We start from the raw sequence: 23,647 nt of genomic DNA, 5'->3' as shown, positions 1-23,647 counted from the left end.
ATCAGTGATTGATAAGACAAAGTTAGTGAGGATATAGAAGAATTAGACAACACAATCAACCATTTGATTGATTGATTTGATTGATAAGTTGTCATTTATAGAAGATTCCACCTAACAAAACAGAAGATACATTCTTTTAAGTACATGTGGAGAGATCATATCTGTACCATAAAACAAACCTCAATGAATTTGGAAGGATTCAAATTATATAAAGCATATTTTCTGTTCACATGGAATGAAGTTAGAATCTATAAGAAAAAATTCTGAAAAATTCCAGAAATTTGGAAATGAGCACACACATCTAAATAACTTGTAAATCAAAGAAAAAAAAGGGGAATTAAAAAAAAATTATTTATTTATTTGACAGAGGGAGAGAGAGATCACAAGTAGGCAGAGCAGCAGGCAGTGAGAGGGGGAAACAGGTTCCTGCTAGCAGAGAGCCTGATGCGGGCCTCGATCCAAGGACCCTGAGATCATGACCTGAGCCGAGAGCAGAGGCTTAACCAACCCATTGAGCCACCCAGGTGCCCCCAAAAGGAAAATATTTTAAACGGAAAGACAAAACACATCAAAATTTGTGGAATAGAGATAAAGCCGTACTTACAGCAACATCTATAGCACTAAAAACGAAAAAAAAATTATCTTGAATAAACTCCATTTCTACCTTAACAAACTAGAAAAAGAGTAAATTGAACACAAAGTAGAAGAAAAGATTACTAGAGATAACCTCAATAGTCCTATCGCTAAAGAAATTGAACCTTTTGTTAAAAACCTTCTTATGTAGAAAACTGCTCACCCACATGGCTTCACTGGTGAATTCTACCATAGGAAGGCATGTATGTGAATATTCATTTAGCTTTATTTCTAACAGCCCCAAACTGGAAATAATCCACATGTCCACTGACAAGTAAATGAATAAAGAATGATATATCCATACAATGGAATACTCAGCATATAAAGGAATAAAATTATTGATACATGCTACAATATTATTAGTTTGAAAATATGCCAAGTGAAAGAATTTCAATAAAAAGAGTATACAAACAACAGTCAGTTCTTGTTATTCATGGCAGTTATGTTCTATGAAGTTACCATGAACAATGAATTAGCAAATACTGAACCACTGCTCTTAGAATAATAAAGGGTTAGGTTGCTGCCAGCCTCTGGTCACATTTTTATCAACTGGTAAACACATAAACCTGTTGTATATGTGTTTATTGTGCCTTATTTAACATATATAGTTGATCCACTAGCACTGAACTCTTAGCCAACAGCACTAGAACACACGCCTGAATGGGGCTCCTCTAAGATATGTATTTCCTGTGTAAGACACATCACTCCTTCTTGCACTCGAAATTGTTAGCACTTTAGTAGGACGCTTGGGAACTATTTTAACAGCAAAATCCCGAACACAGAGCACTAAAATGTGAAAACATGGCACTAAAAAGACCACGAAAAGGACACTCGTTTAGGGTAGGAGAGCCATGTGGAAATGAGTATGAGAAACAAGAGAACAGAGTGTTTCCTTGTTTGACCTCAGCTGGGAGCACGGGTATGCTCTCAGCCAAAATTTTTTGCCACTTTGCAGGTCTGTGAATGACTTGAGAAAATACTGTGAGTACTGATTCTGGAATTATCACGTAATTTTAACATATAAATTTGCAAATATGCACTTTAAATGATGAGCATAACTCTATATGAGCCCCTTATAAAATTTTTTAGAAAATATGTACAAACCTAGAATGAAAGAGAGCAATCAGTGGTTGCCCTGGGGTTGGGGTTGGCGGGGGTGAGGGGCAAGGAGGGAGGAATTACAAAGGGGCAGGAAACTCTGGAGGGTGATGGGTTCATTATCTCGACTGTGGTGACTATTTCACAGGGGCCCACACAACACAAAACTTACCAAATTGTAATTTTAATGATGTGCCATTTATTCTGTGTCATAAGATCTCAAAAAAGCTGCGAAAGGATGAAAAGTCCATGTGGTAGGAAGGAGAAGAGGAAAAGAGATATTTATTAAGTTTATCTGAGTGGGAATCACTACTCAAGGAGTGAAGGAGAGTGAACTAAGAACATCAAAGGTAACTTTTTTGAAGTTCGGATTTGATGGCTGGGTTGATGATGACAGTTGTATTGTCAGTAATGAAACCAGATATACAGAAAAAAGATCAGTTTTCTGTCAGGTAGAGAAAGCGAGTTCATGTTGAGGTTCCTGACCAGGTCTCAAGTCTTCTTCTCCTTCTGAGAGCAGAGCTGTTCCAGCTGTTATCCTTTTGGTTACACAAATCCCTTAATTTCCTGACTCCTCAACCCCAGCTCGGTTCCCTGGCTACCTAGTTTCTTCAATGACACTACCACTTTTGAGTCCCTCTTCTGCTTTAATTTATCTAAAGATCCCTCGTCACTTCTGCCTGCTACATTAGGACAAAGTTCTGGGTTTATTTTGAAGATTTCCAAAATGTGGTCCCAACCAATCACATTTTATGTTTCATTATTCCCTATCCCCAGCCCTCCACTTAAATCAGGGCGATTGTTCTCTAAACACACACCAAATTTGTTTTTAGGTGTCTGTTCCTTGAATTGAAAAGCTCTCTTTCCCTCCAAAACCCAACAGTCTTGTCCATTAAAACGTAACTTATATCCTCCCTGAGTTCCCAAAGAGCCAGGACGACCATGTGTACTGCTTAATTGTTCTCTAATTTTCAAATGTATGCTAATTATACCTTCAGTAGAAGCTCATAATCAACAAGAGTAAGTAAAAGCACTGATCTGGGTCTAACAGGTAATCATGGATGAATAAAGACCAAGTCTGCTTTTAACTCATTAGGAATCTACCTCTTCAGAAAACAGTTCCTTAAATGTCAATTCCTTAAAATTTTCCCCCTAAAATTCCTTATAATTCCTTAAAATGTTAAGCATAGTGCTACCATATGAGCTATCACTTCCACCCCTAGATATGCCGATGAGAGATGCATAAGATGTCCATATCAAAACTTCTACATCAGTGTTCAAAGCAGCATCATTCACAATAGCCAAAAAGTAGAAAAAATCGAAATGTCCATCAACTGCTGAATGAGGAAATGTGGCATGTCCATACAACAGTGTGGTATTCCACAATGGAAAGCAAGGAGGTAAGGACACACATTCTAATGTTGAAGGACCTTAACAATACTGTTCAGTAAAAGAAGTTGGTCACAAATGACTATATGTTGTATGATTCATTTATAGGCAATCTCTAAAATAGGTAAATCTATAGAGATGGAAATATATTAATTATTTTCCTGGTGCTGGAAGGGAGAGGTTGGGAAGAAGTGGAAAGTGCTAATGTGCACAAGGTTTCTGTTGGGGACTGTGACTTTGTTTTCCAAGTAATTGCGGTGATGATTGCACAACTCTGCACTAAATTTAAATTGATGAATTATATGAATCATATCTTAGGCAAAATTAGATGTTCATGCAGTTGTTAAAAATTCAAAAAAAGAAAAAACCAAACAAACAAAACAGACCTAGTCTGGTTTCAAATTTGTAGAGCTGCGGTGGAGGGGCGGTTGGGGGGGGGTGGGTAGCGGCGGCTGCGGCGAGGACAACGATGGCAAGACTGTACCAACCTCCCTGAGTACAACAGGACAATATTAAATCACAATAGCTCCGGAGAGACAGTCTTTGCTCTGGGTGACCAGGGAAAACTGGAGGAGTTGACATTTGAGCCAGATCTTGAAAGATGAGTAGAATGGTTGCATGTCGAAAAGAAGAGGGCTTCACAGGTGAAAGAAATAGAAGCCAAAGCCAGAGGAGTGGAAAACGGCAAAGGTGTAGAATTCATGCAGGCGGGGATGGTGTCATACACGTCTTTAAACCTCTCGTGGCATTTAGTATAGTAGCTGAGCACGGTCCGCATGCAGTAAGTACTTGCTGGGTTGAATTAGTTATACTTGATTTTAAGTGGTTTCATCTAGCTCCTAAGTGAATAATGTATTCTAAGCGAGGTAGAGAGCTATATCTTTTATAAGCCTGGGTTAAGTGGCAGGAATTTATGCCTCAAATACCAAAATTGGAAGGGTAATTTAAAAATAACTTTAATGGCTTTTTTTTTTTTCCAGGCAGCATTGCTGTATGTAAAGTAGCTGGTACAGTAGGATCTAGTCCCCAGTTGCTCAGATATTACCCATCAAATAAGGAGAAGATAATACCCTTTCCGCTCTAGTTTAGTATAATTATGACATTTGTAACCTGTTAAACAAATTACCAAAGATGTGTTCATTACATCCATGCCATATTTAGAAGCCATCTTTACCACATACTTGTTTCGTGATAGTAACTGATACAATTTTTACATTACCTGGAGTTTCAAAGAAAAATAATGCTTTATTCTGCTGGTGCAGAAACCACCAGAGTTCATAAGAAGGGTTATTTTTAATCCTTAAGCCCAAACTTCCAGGAGCTTTGGAATAAAATTAAAAAAAAAAAAAAAAAGCTAATGAGCTATAATTTAATAGTTACAGAAACTCCCACGTCAAAAGCTCTCAGGACTTCCCTTCCAGCGGGATGTGGGCTGTGGCACACACCACTTACAGACAAAGGTTCGCTATTTCGAGGGATACCACTAGACTAATTTTGAATGTGACGTGGGTTATGGAAATGAAGATCAATCTCACTGGGTAGAAGATGCATGAGTTGGAACAGGAATTGGGGACTGCAAATAAAAGAGATGCCTCGAAAAACCACCCGACCTTACCACTGGAACTGAAGTCCACAGGCCCGATCCATTTGAAGGCTGGTTTACGGCCTCGCTCTTCTGTCACGTGCACTTTCTTTATTAGAGCCAAGCTGGTCAGAACATTGGCTATATCATAGAGGCGTCGTACCTTTGCTTAAAGATATAAAACACAATTATAGTCACGCCGTCTGTGACACCACTATATTTTAGTTGATGTGACAGGTCACTTTCCTCAGCCACCAGCAGAAAGCAGCGGGGTGCAGCAGAGGCCGACGGCTCTGTCGTGCAGTCACCTGGGATTTATGTACCTGGTGTGTCCGAAGACACATTCTAAGGGAAGGTCAGTGTGTCTTTCCTCTTCCACAACTTCACAACCCTTGTATGAGGCACCTGGTGACAGGCAGGGAGCACTGAGATGGCAAAAACACCAAGGGAGGGACAGGGGCTGTAATTAAAGGCTTAGCGAATGTAATTCTGCTATGTGGCATGTCAAAAGCTTGCTCTGAGTTTCTCCCAGCAGGAGGTGGTGGCACCAGCTTGAGCAGGCCTCGAGCAGGCAGCTGGCCTGTCAAAATGACAGGGATGTCCCAGAGCTTCCTGTGAGGCTGCACTCCGGGGCACACAAGAGGGTTTGGGGGTCATGGTGATGAGTTTCAGCTGTGCCAATGACAGGTAGCACCTCACCTGAATCCTAGTGTCTGGCTCCCTAGTGGGGGAGGAGTGGGATGGGCATTCCCTGAGTCTTAGGAAGTCTGGGGAGAGACATTTGAAAATGCAGGTACTAGAAGAGAAATTCAGCAGGGGTGATAAGGCATTCGACAGGCAGGGCAATGCCCACAAAGTAATTTCTATTCAAGAAATTGATTTATAGGTAGGAAACCCACATGACCTTGGGCTAAGATCAAGCAAAGGAGCTGTGATTATGGTTCAGAAACATCAAACGTTCACCCCAGATGTAACCTTCTTCCCAATCCTGATAGAGCTGAATTTTATCTACTCATTTCTCCCACAGGTTGGCTATAATTCCACTGGAAACAGACAATGCAGAGAAAGCTGAGCTCCTGGCTTCCCAGGGCTTGAAAGGGCTACTGGTAGCCGAGGGTATTTGGCTCCAACCGAGGCTTGACAGGAAAAGAAGATGCCCTGGGAGTGAAACTCAGAAACTCTCTTCTTGCCCAGTAGCTCTGTCCCACCACCCCTACCCTACCCTGGTCATTCCTCTGGTTCTTACCTGCAGACAACTTTCATGTCCACCCATCAGAAGAGAAGGCAGGGGGTGAGGAAAAAAGGGGAAAGAAAACTCAGACATTCCGTCTTGGATGCAGCGATACTAAAGAGAAATGCAAAGTATCTTACACCCTCCCTGACCTGCATTTGTGGGATGGCATTCTGCTTCCACCATCCCCTCTGACTGCTGAGGAAAAGGCATCTGACAGAACTTTAATGGGAATTCTGGTATTTACTAACTTACCTCTCACAGCACCTTTCAAGAACCTTTATGAGTGCAGGAAAGACTGCACTTCTTAAGAAAAAAAAAATTTTTTTTTTCCAATCTCAGAGGCAGAAAATATCAACACATGAACTCCCACCCTTTTTGCACTGATAAGTCAATTTAGGTGAAGATAACTTACTTTTAAATTTACTATGGTCCGGGGTATCCTGGCTTTCTTCTATCAGTATTTTGGCAGCGACGTCGAGAGTGACAATCTTGGTTTTGGACACGAGGAACAGCATGACAAACTTCTGGCTCATAATTCTCAGAGACTTGTCTTTTCTACTGTTTGCAGATGCTACAAAGGGAATGAAACAAAAGCATCAAAACATATAATTTACCACATGAAAGACGGTACTTGGGGTTTGCCAGAACTGCGAACTCTAATAGCAGATGCAAAGATCACTCTGGTAACAGGCAGAAGCTTACTGGACACACATCACAAAGAGATGGCTGGTAAAGAAATGAGATGGACATCTTTTTCTTTCCTTTTTAAGTAATTTCTATGTCCAGTGTGAGGCTCCAACTCATGACTCTGAGATCAAGAGTTGTAAGCTCTACCTATAGGCAGCCTGGTGCCCGAAGAAGTGAGATAGATTTTCAAAAGATTTTTTATTTATTTATGAGAGTGAGAGATCACAATTAGGCAGAGAGGCAGGCGGTGGGGAGGGGGGGGAGGTAGGCTCCCTGCTGAGCAGAGAGCCCGATGTGGTGTTTGATCTCAGGACCCCAGGATCATGACCTGAGCCAAAGGCAGAGGCTTAACCCACTGAGCCATGCAGGCGCCCTGAGATGGGTTTTCTAATGGCCTGTGCAACTCCTCTCCAATAGGCATAAACTCTGAAACGCATAATTGAAACCACTCATCATGCTTTATACTCCCACTTCATAGAATATACAATCCATGAGGTAGTTTTCCTGAAGCAACTTTTTGAAAAGATTAATGGGGAAGGAAAATAGGAGAGGGTAGATAGACTTCAGGGACTATTTTCAGAACATCAGCTCTTCCCTTAAGGGCGAGAACACTTGTTTTTATTTCTCTGTGCCTACAATAATTTGACTGTCTGAAACACAGTAGGCGCTCAGCCCTGCCATTGCTTTTCAGAAGGAAGGAAAAAAATAAGCTAGACATGAATACGAAACACTGATCAGACGTGTGCTGCTGTCGAAGGCAGGCGACCCATCCCTGACAGATGGCTGTCTCCTCTGGTTATTAGGATAAGAACTGGCTCAGGGGGTGGTGCTAAAACGCACGAGGCAGTAAATCTAATGAAAACGAGGCCCATGTTTCCATTCCTGTTGTATTTGCAAGTGAAACGTGATTGCCACTTGTACTTTATCGTCTTTGCAATGGGGTACAGGGTGAGAATGATGGAGACCAATGGTGACAACAGGGAGAGGAGACATAGGAGCTGACGGGGAAGAATAATGGAGACATACATTTAAAAAATGCTGCATCATATGACAGGAGAGATTATCTATCTTTCTTATCAGCATGTTCTCCTACCTTTTCTAAGTAATCTACTCTAAGCAAAAAAATTGAATTCTCTGAAAAGATGGCTTCTTTCAGAGCAAAATTTCCTTAAAGGCTCACAAACGGATGTCAGCATGGGGCTGTCATTCTGAAATGGAGCACTGTCCGTGATCTTTGGTCCAAACATACCCAATACCAAACACACTGCCACTAGACAGGCTTGAAGTGAGGCTGAGGGGGACGCCCAGTCAGGGAGCCATCTGTCTCCCTTTCTTCAGTAGATCAAATCAGAGGGCATCTCCCTCCAGGGCTGTCAGTCTGGCACTCCCCACCTTAGCAGTGAGTTTCTATGGGAAGAGACCATCCCTCCCTCTCGGCCGTTACTCTTGTGGTTCCAGTGCACTCACAAGAAGGGTAGTCGGGTTCTGAGAAATCCAGTAGCTGTTGATCTTGAGAATCTGGACAGCCGTCTTTTTTACGTTCTCCTAGTTTATAATCCATCAGCTCTAGCTCCTTCTGTTGGAGATGAGCCATCTGTTCTTCATATTTCTGCTCCTCTCCCAGTCTCTGGAGGCTCCTCAGGGTTTTTGGCAGGCTCTGCCGGCCATGCCAGCCATATTGATTCTTGGCCACCCGGCTGACCAGATGCAGTGATTCCAGCACATTTACAATGTCATAGATACGTCTCCTTTCAACGCCTGTTTGCGAAATAGAAGCTGACGGTCATGCAGGCAAACATTTTCGAGCAAAAATTCCTTGAGGGCCTGGACTGCGTCTGTAAACTAATTTACACGGTGCCCGGTATAATGGCCAGCCAGTGCAGATGCTCTAAAAATTCAACCTCTTAGGATACAAGCAACAGGAATTATTTTTCTTTCTTATTCTTGGAATCCAATGCTTAGCAAGTGCTAGGATAAAACATCTACCCAGACATGGACGATAGTTCCATCTCTATTACATGAACAGTAGTATGTTGTTTCTTTGGACTTGTTAGGTAAGACACGCCACCATGTTTAAACAGGTGGGACTGAGCACCACATGTACTAAAGTGTCTGATGGATGCCTGATGAACACTGGTTGACTTGGACTTATATTCCTAATTATGCAGACTATAAAATAAACTGTGTCCAATGCATGATACCTCATTTGGGCAATTCTAGCCTTTCCTGAAGTTTGAACGATGTGAAATAATAATCTTGCTAACTCTCTTAATGGCCCGGTTATGAAAACAGATGGCAAATATTTTGTTTCCTATTTCGCATTGGCAACTCAGGAGTCAAGAGCTTGGGCACCCTTCTCAAGTTGCTGGAGGAAGCTACAGCCACGGCTGAATAACATACAAGTTTCCTTTTGTTCATCTTGGCCACTGATACCTGTCCCTCCATTCCCATTCAGGGGCATTTGGGCCCAACAGCCCAGCAGTAAAGTACAGAGACTCTTCATGTACAATTCAGGCTGACCATGAAGTTCATGGTCACTTTCCCAACACTCACAGGAGCGGTCTATCACATTTACCAAAATATGTACTGCAGTTAAGCCTGGGGACTTTGAGGTCAGACTGCCTGGGTTAGAAGCAACCCTGCTCTATCCCTTAGTAGTTGTGTGATCCTTGGAAGTCACTTCATCTTTCTGTGCCTTAATATTTATCTCATAAGGTGATGAGGATTAAATGTGGCCATAAAGATACAGGGTCTACAACAGAGTGTCAATTTTATCTACTGTTTGTATACTATTTTGTAAATACTTCCCGCACAGCATCGGAAATATCCCAAATCCCTGCTAGCCTGAGAGGTCACAGTAGAAACAGATTTTAAAACCTCCTCTGCCTCAGCCTGTTGTACAACAGGCCCTTAGGCTTTTGAAACCCACTGGCTCCTTTGTTCTTCTCTAAGTCCCCATAACTAAAGCCTCTAGGCAGCTCCCAGAAAACTGTCCAGCTACAAAGATGCCCTCTTTCTGCTCACTTGCCAGAAGGTGTTCTATAACCAGAGCAGACTCAGTGAACATAGCTTCTGGCCCTTCTAAGATTTAATAGAAAAAACTGACCAAATTATGATGAAAACTTCAGAGGTGAAGTGAAGTTCTTTCTTTCCTATGCATCAAGACACATTTCACAGTCAACCAGAACATTTCAGCTCCTGACCCCGAAAGGTTCTTCACCCTCAGAAGCTCAGGCTTCAGTGCCAGATGCCTGCTGGAAGGTGCTGGCAGGGGCTGTGAGCGGCCCCTTGTCCAGATCTGCCTGGTTTTCTATTCCAGTCTGTTTTCATATATTAACACATCTTGTTTAGAGTGTAACATTCTAGAAACCTTCCCATTAGAAATGTCATGTGAATGCAACTGAGACACCTCAGGGCCAGCATATGCTGGGCTGTTTTGTTATTTTGTATTTTAGATACAAACTGTTCCCTCTCCATCTAGTGGATAGACATCCTAAAAATAAAGGAAGATTCTGACCACTTGGAGGGTGAGATGAATGTTTAAGATGTACAATGGGTGTTTAATAGGTGGTGCTGATAAAAGTCACACTGGCAGCTGCCTGCCTAGATAATCATCTTTTCAATCTGGACTGTTTAACTGCTTACAGACTGGGGCACTAAAAAGTTCCATTTCACAGGTCTCAAGATCTTCAGGTTACTCTGGGGCTCGCTCTGTCGGGAAGGTTTTTCCTGGCACCCAGCCTTCCTTTTCTTTTGGATCAACACAATCCTATTAATCCTGGTCATGGCATTAGTTATGCCTCCCCAAGGATTTAACGGTCACTACCATGCTTCCCTGAGTCCTCAAGGGAGATAATCGAGAACATCTCTCAGCCCAATAAATTCATTTCTAAGGCTGTGCTATTATCCATTTACTAAAGTCCCTCCTGGTTCTTTAACTTCTTTTTTTTTTAAAGATTTTATTAATGAATGTATTTATTTGAGAGAGAGCATGCTCAAGTGGGGAGTGGGGGGCAGAGGGAGAGAATCCCAGGAAGACTCCCTGCCGAGTGTAGAGTTCATCAATTGTCTACCCACTTTCCCAACACTCAAAAGAGCTATCTATCACATTTACCAAAAATACATACAGCAGTTAAACCCGGGGGGTTTTGAGGTCAGCCTGGCTGGATTAGAAGTAACCCTGGGTTTTAGCCCCACCACCCCGAGATTATGACCTGAGCCAAAAATTAGTTGGATGCTTACTTGACTGAGCCACCTAGGCACCCCTAGTTCTTTAACTTCTTACCTGTAATATCCATGTCAAATCTACACGGGACCACAGTCTGGGAAATAATGCGGCTGAAATGCTCTGAACATTCTTGGTTAACATATGTTCTTAGAGCTTGTGACCTGGGTTAGAGCAGGGAGTTTAGACTCAACCCCAAGATATGGTTACCACTGAAATAGCTTTAAAGAAGGGACCCCGTTTTTGGACATCACAGGAAGAGAGATGGCAAGGTCATTTGGCAAGTCTGGGTGATCGTGAGGCATTAAGAAGCTGTTTGTAAAAATCTCTGAAATTCTGCTCTGACCAGCCATAACACGGGCATCTGTGGCTCACATGAGAGCAGGAGTCCCGTTTCCTGTCTGATCCCTCTCACCCCCAGATCTGTAACAAAGCCTTCCAACATCCAATCTCTTGTTTTCCCACTGATATCAGTTCAAGGTCCCTGATAGAAGTTGGTACAGGGTGGAAGCTGGCCTCATGAATCCCAGTGAGAGGGACACTGTGTGCTATTGTTTTACTCTCACCCTCTGTGAGACTAGTTTCTAGGACCCTGTACCTCGAATGGGTGTATCCTAAGCCTCTATCCAACTGGGTCACCTTCCCCTTCTTGTTTCATTGGCACCGATGCGAAATAATGTGTTCTACTTCTGGGCTCCCCAACCAAGACACCATGCTTCTCATCCTAGAGGTTGAGAGGACAATTTGAGGAAGGCAGGGATATCTAATAAGAGTGGAGTAGAAATTATTCCACATAAGAGTAGCATTATCCATGCTAGGCCCTAAGTTAAGCATGTTGTTGATATTATCCCCAACTTTGCTAAGTTTCTGCAAGGCGCTGTGATCCTTGTGTTATAGACAGGAAAAGGTTAATTAACCTTTTTTAAAACTCTCATGGCCTGTAAATTAGAGAACTGGGCTTCAAATCCAACCCCATCTGACCCAAAGCTCAACCCATGGTCTTTCTATCATAACCTATTGCTTTCTCATTATCTCAGTATCTGGTAACTAAAATGATTTTAGCCATCAGTTTGAATAATTCAGATTGACAATCATCTACTAGGACACACTTCTCGGGGCTATGGGAAGAAAGAGAATTAAAAAAACCCCAAATTAAAAATATAATCAATCTATCATACAGCCTGTTTAGTTGATTTTTTATTTTTTTCTGTATGTACAACCTCCTTGTTTTTTAAGGGGACACCCTCTACCACTGTGATTTCTGCTTATTAAAGATGTCAACAATGTTTACTCTGAGACGAACTGCAACCCATGTCCACTAGGGGTCTCTATCCTGAGACGGCTGTCTGCGTTATCTACAGCCCATACACCACTGCACATTACACACACCCAAGCCATGTGAACACATGCACTCCTCTTTGTTATGAGGTTTAGCTGTTTGAGTTATGTCCAGATGTGCTTTTCCTCGTTTTTCAGGCTTGCTGTGAATATGCTAGTATATGGCTTCAAACACAATGGTCTTGCTCTCAAATCCTGTTTGATAACAGAAATAACACCAGGTCTGAACTCTTAGAAGCATTATTAAAAATAAAGACCAAGGCGTTTTTAAGTGTTTTTTGACTGTCTGAAATAATTTGAAATTAAAAATGAGATATTAATTTTTAGTGTGAGTCTTTTTATATAAATATTTTATAAGGTTAAAAAAACTTTTTTTTGTTTGTTTGTTTTGTTTGACCCTCAGGGCCAGAAGACTCCCTGGAATCCTAGGTATAAGGATGAGAAATTTGATGACAGAAGGCAGCTCGACTTGCTCCTCCATCCTTACTGTTCGGAGCCCACCCTTTGCTTAATGAGAAGCTATCCGAAGACTTCAGCCTGCCCAAGGAAACTGGTTTCCTACTGTGACTACAGATAGGACTGCAGGTAATCTGACAATACATACCAAGACTGACAGCAACTTCATCTAGGGAGATGGTTGTTTTCTCGGTTGACAAGGGATAACTTGGATAGCGAGCTAGAAACTTCTGGCACAGGAGTCCCAGACTTTTCTGTTTTCTGCTTGGCCTTTGCTTTTCAAATTCATCCACAGCACTGTCCCCAACCACATCAAGCTACAAAGGGCAGACAAAAGGGAGGGGAGAGATGTCATACTTAACATCCTAATAGAGAAATTGCATGAAAAATGCAAGAAAAATGTATAGAGAAATGAGAGTTATTAGCAAAGTGAGGGGGACATCTCAGTACGTATCATGCTAGATTTTCGTTAAAATACATTTCCTAATCCAATTTTCTTGATGTTTTACTGATTGTTTTCTTTGGGCTGAATTTTTTCTCCTTTGAAACTTGAAGGTGAGTCTTTTGGTTAAAAACTTAAAAAGTGAAAAATGAAGTTGTTTATCACTTGTTACACCCTTGCTACTAATGTGCTCATTAGATTAGCATCACCAGGAGCTTGGAGAGTCTTAGGCCGTATCCCAGACCTGATGTATCCGAATCTAGATCTTGGGTGATTCCTCCTAACATAAAAGTCTGAGATCCACTGGCCTGCATTGTGTCACCAGTGTTTTACTTTTAACAACTGACCAAGGGTAAATGGAACTGAACAAGGGCAGCTAAGTCTTACTCCTCTTTATTCTTTTTTATGGCAAGTACCCTGAGTAGTATCCTTGTCTCATCAACCCACATTTGAAACCACATTTGAAAAAGGCTCAATTCAAGCCTGAGAAAGTAAAAGGCTTTTCAGTGAACAGATTCAAGGAGAAAAGTGATATGATTTTCTCAAAGCTTTCAGAAAAAGCATTTGCTAAATTTAATACTCATTCACGATTTCCAAAAATGCCTTAAAAACTAAAAATGGAGAACTTCTTTAATAAAAAGTGTATCCATAAAAAAATCCAATGGCAAACACATGTCTTAATGGGAAAATCTTGAAAGCATTTCCTTAAAATCTGAAAAATGATAAGGATGCCCATTATCACTGCTCTTCTTCAACACCATATTGAAGGTCCTAGCCAGTGCACGAGGACAAGAAAAAGTAAGTGAGGCAAGGGATTAGAGAAGAATAAGCAAAACTTTCATTCTACAGAAGACACGATTGTTTATATACAACTCATAAGTATCTCAGACAAATTATTAAAAATAATGAGTGAATTTAGCAATGTAGCTGTAAAGGCAAAACAATGTATCTCAAAAATCACTTGTATTGCCATACAGTAGTAACAACAATGAAATGAAAAGACATTATTTACAATAACAATATGAGTGATGTTTTTAGGAATAAATCTAGCAAAAATCTATTTGCATAAAATATTGAAACTTAGATCTTTGAGAAATGCACTTAAAACTTAGAGAAATATACTATCTTCATAGATAGGAGGTGCATTACCGTAAACAGATTTATTCTTCTCAAATCAATCTACATGTAATGCAATTCCAACTAAAATCCAATCTGAAGTATATAAGGAAAAACAAAAGGTGAAGAATAGCCCATATATTCTGAAGCAAAATAAGTTGAGTCTTGCTTTCCCTGATACCAATGCTTATTACAATATGTTATTGGTGTAGGGATGCATAGATTGGCCAATGGAATAAAAGACAGCCAAGAAACAGATGACAGAGATAGCACTCCCAGCTTGGGAGAACAAGAAGGACTGAGTAAATAGTTCAGGGACAATTGATTACAACAAGTAACATGTTAAAAGATATACACCAAAGTGAAAAGTAACACATTAAACTGAGAGAGGTTTATTTTCAAGAATATACAATAAACTCTTATATATCAGATCAGCATGGAGAAAAAGAACCCAACTAAAATCAGCAAATTATGTGAATAGACACTTCACAGAAGAAAAAAACATTGTGGCCAATAAACATGTGGAAAGAGACAGCCTTATTGGTAACCAAGGAAAAGCAAATGAATACTACAAAAATACACAACTGTATACCCATTAGGTTGGCAGAAATTAATACATTTGACAGTGTCAAATGTCAGAGAGAATGTGGATCGATAAATGCTCATTCATACTTGGGAAAGCAATTACTTTGCAAATATTTGCATATCCAATGACTTAATAATTTCACTACTAGTATGTATAATTTCACTATCTAGTATGTATAATTTCACATACATACTAGATGTATACCCTAGAATGGTAGTCCTCAAACTTTTGGGTCTTAGAGTCCCTTTACATTCTTAAAAATTACTGAGGAATATCTTCTTTAAATGTATTCTTTATTACCTTTTGATAGAATATTTGGTCATATAAAATATACTTTTATATATATATATATGCTCACATACACACACACACACACATATTTACATACTTATTATGTACATAATATCTTTAGCACCCAAAACCAGATTCAGGACATCTTTTTCTCTTTTCCTGTCCCAATTTCTTCATTTTGGTAATATTTATAGCATGAAAAATCCCCCAAAGGAGAAATAACTGACTTTTCTTGGCAAATCTGAGAAGTTTAATGGGAGATTGAAAATTATTGACCACTGATTTTTTTTTTTTAAATATAGAGATGCTGTTTATTCAATAGCTCTGGTTCCCTAGAGGACAGATAACTTAAAGATGATTTAACTTTAAAGCCCCAAACCAAAGAACTGAACATATATAAAAACAATGAATTTTCCCAGGTCTGAAATATACTATTGCCTTCAAAATAGGAGCAAAATTATAATTTGTGGCAACATAAAAAAAAGTCCAAGCTTCCGTATTAAATCAAAATTATAGTTTTGTTTAAATAATTGTTATTTTTAAAAAAATTATTTAAAAATTATTTTTAAAATAATAATTGTCAGTTTTAAAATGTGTAGTAGGAGTACTCAAGGGAGTAGCATATAGACGAGAAAAAAGCATTCATTGTGAAAAAAATGAGACAGAGTAAGAATTCCATTTTAGCTATAAATAAGATATTAAGTTTTGATATATTTTGATATCTATAAAAAACAGGGATTTGTAGATGAAAGATACTGCCTACCTAAAGGTATTTTACCATTACAGGTATTTGACATGCCATTAAATCCCCCCAATAGCAAGAATATACAAATAAACAACAAAAAAGGAAAGCATGTAGTTTAATACTGCTTTTGGCTCAATAGTAACTGAAGGATTGAGAATTCTATGACTTAAATAATCAAGTAAAAATGTTAAAAATCTATAAAGCCGGAAGATATAGCCTGTTTACCTGCAAAGAGTCTGTAAAGGCACCATCCTTGTTTTCAATAGGTCTGAATAGTCCCTTTTTCTTCTCCCGGTCTCTTATGTCAGGGCTGGCGGCACTAATGAGCACCTTCAGGTTAGCCGTGGGTGTCCATGGTTCTGCCTGCTGTCGGTCAACAAGCTTAACTGGAGTAATGGGGTTTCTTTCTGGAGTGAAGATTTTTTGCTTTGATAAATCAATTGGTTCATTTTTTATTGGAGTCTTTGGGGCCATCCTTGAACGATCAACAAATATATTTTCCTATTTAAAAAAAAGAGACCTTTTAGCGAGAAACAGAAAGGGCAGGTATAAGCTAAGAGCCTTTTGTTCCTATGACTCACCAAGACATGAAGATACAAAGAGACCCCATGTTTAGGGCTGAAAAATATCAGGCTAGGACTAATGAAAATAGTCTTGGACTCGTGGAATCCAAGAGGGGCTCAGCGAGAAAATGATCATCATCTACTGCTTTTTTTTTTAATTAATTTTTTATTTTTTATAAACATATATTTTTATCCCCAGGGGTACAGGTCTGTGAATCACCAGGTTTACACACTTCACAGCACTCACCAAAGCACATACCCTCCCCAATGTCCATAATCCTACCCCCTTCTCCCAAACCCCCTCCCCCCAGCAACCCTCAGTTTGTTTTGTGAGATTAAGAGTCACTGCTTTTTTAAAGAATTGTATTTTATTTAAGATTTATTTATTTTAGAACAGGGAGAAAGGCAAAGGAAGGGGGGAAAGAGTCTCAAGCAGACTCCCTGCCAAGCATGTAGCCTCATGTGGGGATCAATCCCAAGACCCCGAGATCATGACCTGAGCCAAAATCAAGAGCCAAATGCTTAACTGACTGAGCCACCCCAAGTGCCCATCATTGACCACTTCTAAACATACTTCTCAGGCATCTCTGTGAACAAAGTCATGAGTTTATCTGTCACTGGTAGATGCTTGTAACAGTTGAGGATGATAAGGGCAACTGTGGGTTGAGTACATAGTGCTTCTCTGTTTACAAGTTTGCACGAACTAGTGCAGTACAATTATGCTTTTGTCATTCGATGTTCACCGGTGCTAATACAGCAATTAATAGTAGGACCAATGGAAAAGTAGCTAACAAAATGCCACATGTCAAACCAACCTGGAGGGCTGTAATTCCCCTAGAGCAGTGCTTTTCTATCCATGGTGAAGGCAGGGTTTTTTATTTCCAAACTCCCACATACTAATGTGTGGTTTTACTTCATAGGACTCACATGCCACTCCCACGACCTGTGACTCTCCGTTTGAGTTTGTCACTCAAACAACCTACAGCCTGCTCAACGGGAAGAGACCCTTAATCATAGGCTTAGATACCACAGGGGGCAAGATCAGATTGCTACAGAGCTTTCTAAGCATTTGACTCAAGTTCTGTTATTTTTTTTGCAATTTTTTAAATTAACATATAATGTATTATTTGCCCCAGGGGTACAGGTCTGTAAATCATCAGTCTTCCACAATTCACAGCACTCACCATAGCACATACCCTCCCAATGTCCATCATCCAGCCACCCTATCCTTCCCTCCTCTCCCCTCCAGCAACCCTGTTTGTTTCCTGAGATTAAGAGTCTCTTATGGTTTGTCTCCCTCCCAATCCCAACTTGTTTCATTTTTCCTTCCCTTCCCCTCACAATCCCCTTGCCCTGCCTCTCAAATTCCTCATGTCAGAGAGATCATATGATAATTATTCAAGTTCTGTTCCTAGTTTTTTGCAGTTCAGTAATAGTTTATGGACTAGCCATGTGCCCCCAGACTACACTTTGAGTAGACTTAGATAATTATAAGAAAAGATCAATGATGGATCCAATATGTTCCTTAGTCAACTATGAAGGACTGGCTATATGAAAGCCACATTTACCAAGCAATGAAAACAATTTTCTTTCCCCTACAATAAGTATTTGTCTTTTGAAAACAGAAAAATTCTACTCGGTCTATACCAGATTTCACCTCCAGGCAATAATATCTCACATAATGATGAAGGCAGATGCGTTAAACATTCGTCATTCCTTTTCCTATACACATGTCACTCTGCAGCTACTGCATGCTTACGTTTTGGCTGGGCAGTGGTTTAAAAAAGATGCTTTCCTATAAATGAGCAGCATATGAAGAGAGGCAAAAAAGAGTGGAAGCAACTGGAGTTTGTGTTAGCAGGGCCAACTCTGGTTCCTTGGATCGGCAGAAGCTGCCAGCCGGCCATGGTGAGGCTCTGCCCTCGTGTCACTGGAAGGAAGGCAGGTGGGGATGAGGGCGATGATTTCCCACCACAGCAGCGGTAAGCAGCCCACCCGGAAACTTCATCTATCCACATCTCTTAACACATCCCTACTAGTGTGCAGTTCTGATGAAGTCTTCTACAAGGGAACTCCGAAGGGAAAGTATTAAATGTTTCCTATGGGCCACACCCCTTTTTATGTACTTTACATAGATTGCCTCCTCATCCAATCCTGTGACCTAGGTGCTATTATTTTCTACATCCAATCCTGTGACCCAGATGAAGAAACTGAGACACAGAGAGGTAAAATAACTTGCCTGAGGTCACATACGACCTTCATTCAGTATAGAAGTCATTGGTAGGCAAGAAAGAGCTGACAGCAGAAGTTTTTGAAATCCTGCATCTAGAAATGAGCAAACCGGGGGTGCAAACTGGGGGTAAGTTACCTTTACCATAGCTCACACAAAAGGTACCCAACAGGCCCCGGATCCTCACTGACACCTACGGAGAGGCAGTATGGGGAAGGAGCTCTGCAGGCAGGCTCTTGGGATAGCTTACCTGCCTCTGCTACTTAGCAGTAGTGTGAGCACGGGTAAGCTGCTTGTCTTCACTGAATTTTAATTCTCTTCACTGAACATGAAGTTCATAAAAATACCAACCTCAAGGGTTATTAGAGTAGTTCCTGGCATATACTGAGCTCTCAATAAAATGTAGCTGTTACCTGTTCCCCTCTGCCCCATTCTTTCTTCCTGTTCATTCTGGCACTCAGAGCTAATACAATATATAGCATGTCATATTGCTATTTAACTTCTCACGTGCATATCTTGACTCATTAATGAGACTGTGCACTTCTGGAGGTCAGGGAGCAAGTTCCATGTGTCTCATTCCTCACAATTTTTGGCAAAACGCCTTGCCCCTTACAGATGCTGAAAGAACACTATGCCTCGTTTATCTAGTTTTCCAAAAAGTATCCCTGTGGTAAAGGGTGTGGCCCAGACTCACTGAAGTGGCCAGAGATCCACCCTCCTTCTGTACTGCCTTTAGGGTACTTATTCTTGTAGGAATGATGAGCTCCTACTTTTTCCCTACGGAGGAACAATTTAGATGCATTATTTCCTCTAACACTTTGATATATTTTCACTACAGTATAAGAAAAACTTAAAGCAGGAAGGGAGTTAGGTTACCTGCTAGGTTATGATTATAGCATACATCTACATCCAAAGGGAAAAAATGCCACGTGTATTTGCATTCTGAGATCTCAGATGGGCAGAAAAAGTCAACTGTACCCTAACCGGACCCTGCTTGGTCTGTCTAGCCTGCAATCCTCACACCGTGTTAAGCGGAAAGGGAGTTAGAATCTGGAGGTGTAGCTTTTGTCTCAGTTCTGTATCTTTTTGATCCTGAACAAAATGCTTGTTCCATCTGGGCCCAAGATACCTTATCAATAAAATGAGGGGTTCCAACTACAGTAACTACCTCCAAGCCTTTTCCAGCAAGGCTTCCCAGCTGTGTGGTGGCCACAGGGAGGCACTGAGATCTCTTCAGAAACGAATGACTCAGGATGGCTCTGAGGGGTCATCCTAGAACTTCTAGTTGGGTTAAGTCTAGACCTCCCCTGAGACTGTGTTACAGATCTGCTTCTCCCTCTGTCTAGTTCGGCAGCCTTCCCCTTTCACCCACATGCCTTGACCCCCAGAATCCCCCTACATACCTCCTGTGCACTGACTCTATGTCAGATCTGCCTACCAGGAAATCTAAGCTGCGATGTGCAGGAAGTCGCCTCCCTGGCTAGAGAGGGCCTGGGGAAGTGTGACCATGAAACAGGCTCTCCAGTTCTCATATGCAAATGGAGACCACACAGCCTGGCTTACTTGCCATAGAAGTGCTGGGAAGGTGGGATCCGAGAAGTAACTTGTGAGTGCTTTACAGATGTGTGTGATCATGAATTACACCAGATTTTGACTTTGCCGTACTCTGCCAGAGAGAGGCTTTGTAGTTAGAAGATCTTGGTTTGAGTCCTGCTTGTGTCTCAGATACAGATACAGCTTTGATCGTGTCCCTCAAATAACATATACGATGATCAGCCTTGTCCAGGCCCTTGGCAATATTTTGCCAGCTGCTTTTCCAGTTCCATCTCATGCCTACTCCACATTTTACTCAAATAGTACACTTGTTTTTCTTCAAACCTGCCCTATACCATGACTTTGTCTTTAATGCTCTCAGTGAAACTTCGCCCACAGAAACCCTATCTATGCTTTAGGACTCACTGTAAAGATGACACCTTAGGAAGTGTCTCCTTCTAGCTACCAACCAATAACTCTCTTTCCCTTCAGAGCGCACTTTCTAGAATAATCCACACCAAGGGTTTCCCCTGCTCATCTCCCAGGGGTTCCTCAAACCACCAGGCTCTTCTGATCTTTCACTTAGGTCACCTTTCACTGATCTTTCACCTTCTGATCTTTCACCTAGGTCACCTTTCACTGGCCAGTTCAATAGTAAAACACCTCACATGATCTCACTGCCATGGTTGAGACTGTTGACTGTTCTTTGCTCTACAAAACACACAGCCCTTCTAAAATAGCACACTTTCTCTCTTGGTTCTTTCTATTTCTTGGACTATTTCTTCTCAGTCTCCTTCCTTGGTTCCTCTTTTTCCACTCTTAAAATCTCTGCCCTCCAGTCTTCTCTGTTTGCTCTGGGAGAGTTCACCCACTGTCATGTCCATGGCTTTAAAACCAACCTGTATGCTGACAGTTCCCAAGTTTGTATCTGGCTAGGACTTTTCATGAATTCCACAATCAGACAACCAGTGCCTCCTGCACATATTTATCTACCTGTAATCACACAGGAACAAATATAGATATATTCCAAATTGAACTTAACCTTTTTTCTTAATTACTCCAAAAAGTTATGAATGACCTTCAAGGAAAACCTGTGCCCACTAAGTCTGGGTATTGTCTCCAAACATACCTGCTCATTTCTACTCCTTACCAGTTCCCTTCCTCTATACTTGTTTAAGTTAGCATTCCTTTCTTCCAGCCCTTGTGAGGCATTATCTCTTTCACCAAGCACCCCAATAGCTTAATCCTTACTGCTCACCCCTGTGTGCCAAACCATTGGTTTCCTTTTGTCTTCCCCAAAAGAGCTGTGAACAACTTAAGAGGAGACTCTGATTTATTTCTCATAACTGGCCTCAGTAAACTTGGGTAATGAAATTGAAAGCTCTTATTTATATGTTTACAAAAATTTCTCCATAAGTAGCAAGAAAATGCATGCACAGTACAGTACTTACAGTTGTTGACCAATGTGCAGAAAGTCAAAAGAGAAATCCTCTAAATGCCAGCTGACCCACAAAACACTGTACTAGGCATTTCTCAGAGGGCTTCAAGTAACAATCTAACACCACTAGCTTCTGGCCACTCTGGAAATCTTGAGCATTTCTTGAATGCCTACACCTCATGTGGTTTCCTCTGCCTACAATGTCCGTCTTGCTCACTCTTGTTTTTTTGTAGGTTGAATGTCCTCAGCCACTGAGGTTTAGCCCAGACGTTAACTCCTCTGTGAACCTTCCCAAATCTCCCAGAATTCCCTGCGAATTTATTTCTTCCTTCTTTATTTTGCCAAACATTTTGTGCCTGCTCCTATGATGGCACTTACCAAATCACAGTACAGTTGGTTAGTTTTGCATCTGAGACCCTGAAAGTCTCGCAGGTAAGGGCAGGGATGACTGTTTGGCTTTGGGTCACCAGTTCCACTGAGGATAGTGTGAGCAGCATGTATTACTGGGTTACAAATACCTAAAGAGGGACGTGCTATTTATTAGCTCTAATTTACGGAAGATAAAAACAGGCTTGAGAGAGGTGAGGAAACCTAAACCGCTGTGTCCCAGCACCTAGAACATAAATATTTATTGAGTGACTGAATAAATGTATTAGTTCAAGGTTACAGAGCTAATAAGTGGCAGAGCAGGAAATCAAACCCAGATCTCGGTTACTGCAAATCCCATGTTCTTGCCATCACTAGAAATCCTTTCTTTACTACAGAGCAAAGTGAAAAAAGGACAAAACCCCTCCCGTATCCAGGCAGAAGCGCTGTTCTCATTCCTTTCCTTCTCTTTGAGAGGTGAAATAATCCCTGCTCATACATTCCATTTCAAACATTTTAACTGTTTTTCCGATCTCTTTTGAGTAATTTGAGTTCTTCTCTGCATGCATTAAAATGGGAAAGTTCAACTGGACATAGCCCTTACTGATGCTAACTAGAGTAGAGTGCCCTTGTGGAAGGCACTTAAAAAACTCACTGACCCAGAAGGAAAGAAGTGGACACTGACTCAGGCTTTATATAAATGTATACACATTCCTTCAAGGCTGTTCCATCCAAATTATAAAGAAAAACAAAAAGTCTTGCTCTGAAACTCCCAAAGCCAAAACTCTCAATCTACATTTTAAAGTCTGGACATTTCATCATCATATAGCTTAGGTAATTTTTAGAAAGTCCTCTTGAAAACAATAATGTTTTGGCATACTTCTCCGAACAAAAAAATTTTGAATGCTAGGAACAACAATCTACAAAAAACATACAACTGCACACCTATCCAAATAAACAATCGTCAAGTATTCTTCAAAGGTCTACATAACAGGTGTTTTTCCACCAGGCAGTTTCACTGTTGATGCTAACTAAGCCTAAAAATAGAGACCTAGAAAAGATCAGTGCCCAAGTAAGTTGTGATGCTCAGATTTGTATGCAAAGTTTCTATATCTGGGTTTATTATATCTATTTGGTTTCTGCCTAAAAATGCTTAGACATTTGCTAACAAGCTACTATACCTTTTCAGTAGGGCACTGGCTGGTGAGTACAGCTGTGCTGATGTGGCAATAGTGATAGCTTAGACTATGGCCACTTTATTTCATTACATTTCTTGAAGACACAACTACAGTCTTAAAAATCACAAGGGGTGCAAAAAGGGAGGAAGAGGCTTAGTATAAAACCAGCAGCAGCACTGTCAAATATTCAGCGTACACTACTGGGCCAAGTCATTTTATCTCCCCATATACAGGAGGCACAGGTCATAATTTTGGGTGAATGGAACAGCCACTAGGAGATTGATCATTGGTACAAAAGAACATTCCACAGCACTTTAATAATACAGCATTTACAGTATAAGGTCTATTTTTTTGGGAATTGAGGCTTAACATTCCTGCTCAGCATGAGCTAACTCCATTCTTGACAGCTATAAATAAGTATTACAAACTTTCAATTGGCGTGTTCAGCACATCTTTGATTCATATAAATTGGTTCCAACATTACATTTAATTTAGCCTCTCTCTACTGCAAAATCAG

The 23,647-nt window shown here is 40.8% G+C and overlaps 1 protein-coding gene across 1 annotated transcript in view; it reads right to left on the bottom strand.

The window, feature by feature from the left end:
- Nucleotides 1-23,647, bottom strand: part of E2F7 (E2F transcription factor 7) — a 39,862-nt gene that overhangs the window by 15,026 nt on the left and 1,189 nt on the right. The window contains exons 3-7 of the mRNA XM_059404686.1: nucleotides 16,048-16,323; nucleotides 12,791-12,959; nucleotides 8,091-8,381; nucleotides 6,349-6,507; nucleotides 4,736-4,870 (exon numbers count right to left, since the gene is read on the bottom strand). Coding sequence (XP_059260669.1) covers nucleotides 4,736-4,870; nucleotides 6,349-6,507; nucleotides 8,091-8,381; nucleotides 12,791-12,959; nucleotides 16,048-16,323 — 1,030 coding nt within the window. The remainder of the gene's footprint in view (nucleotides 1-4,735; nucleotides 4,871-6,348; nucleotides 6,508-8,090; nucleotides 8,382-12,790; nucleotides 12,960-16,047; nucleotides 16,324-23,647) is intronic.

Source organism: Mustela nigripes, chromosome 6 (genome assembly GCF_022355385.1).
Source record: "Mustela nigripes isolate SB6536 chromosome 6, MUSNIG.SB6536, whole genome shotgun sequence".
NCBI lineage: Eukaryota > Metazoa > Chordata > Mammalia > Carnivora > Mustelidae > Mustela > Mustela nigripes.
The sequence above is the reverse complement of the archived record's forward strand: the minus strand, read 5'-3'. Positions and strand labels throughout refer to the sequence as shown.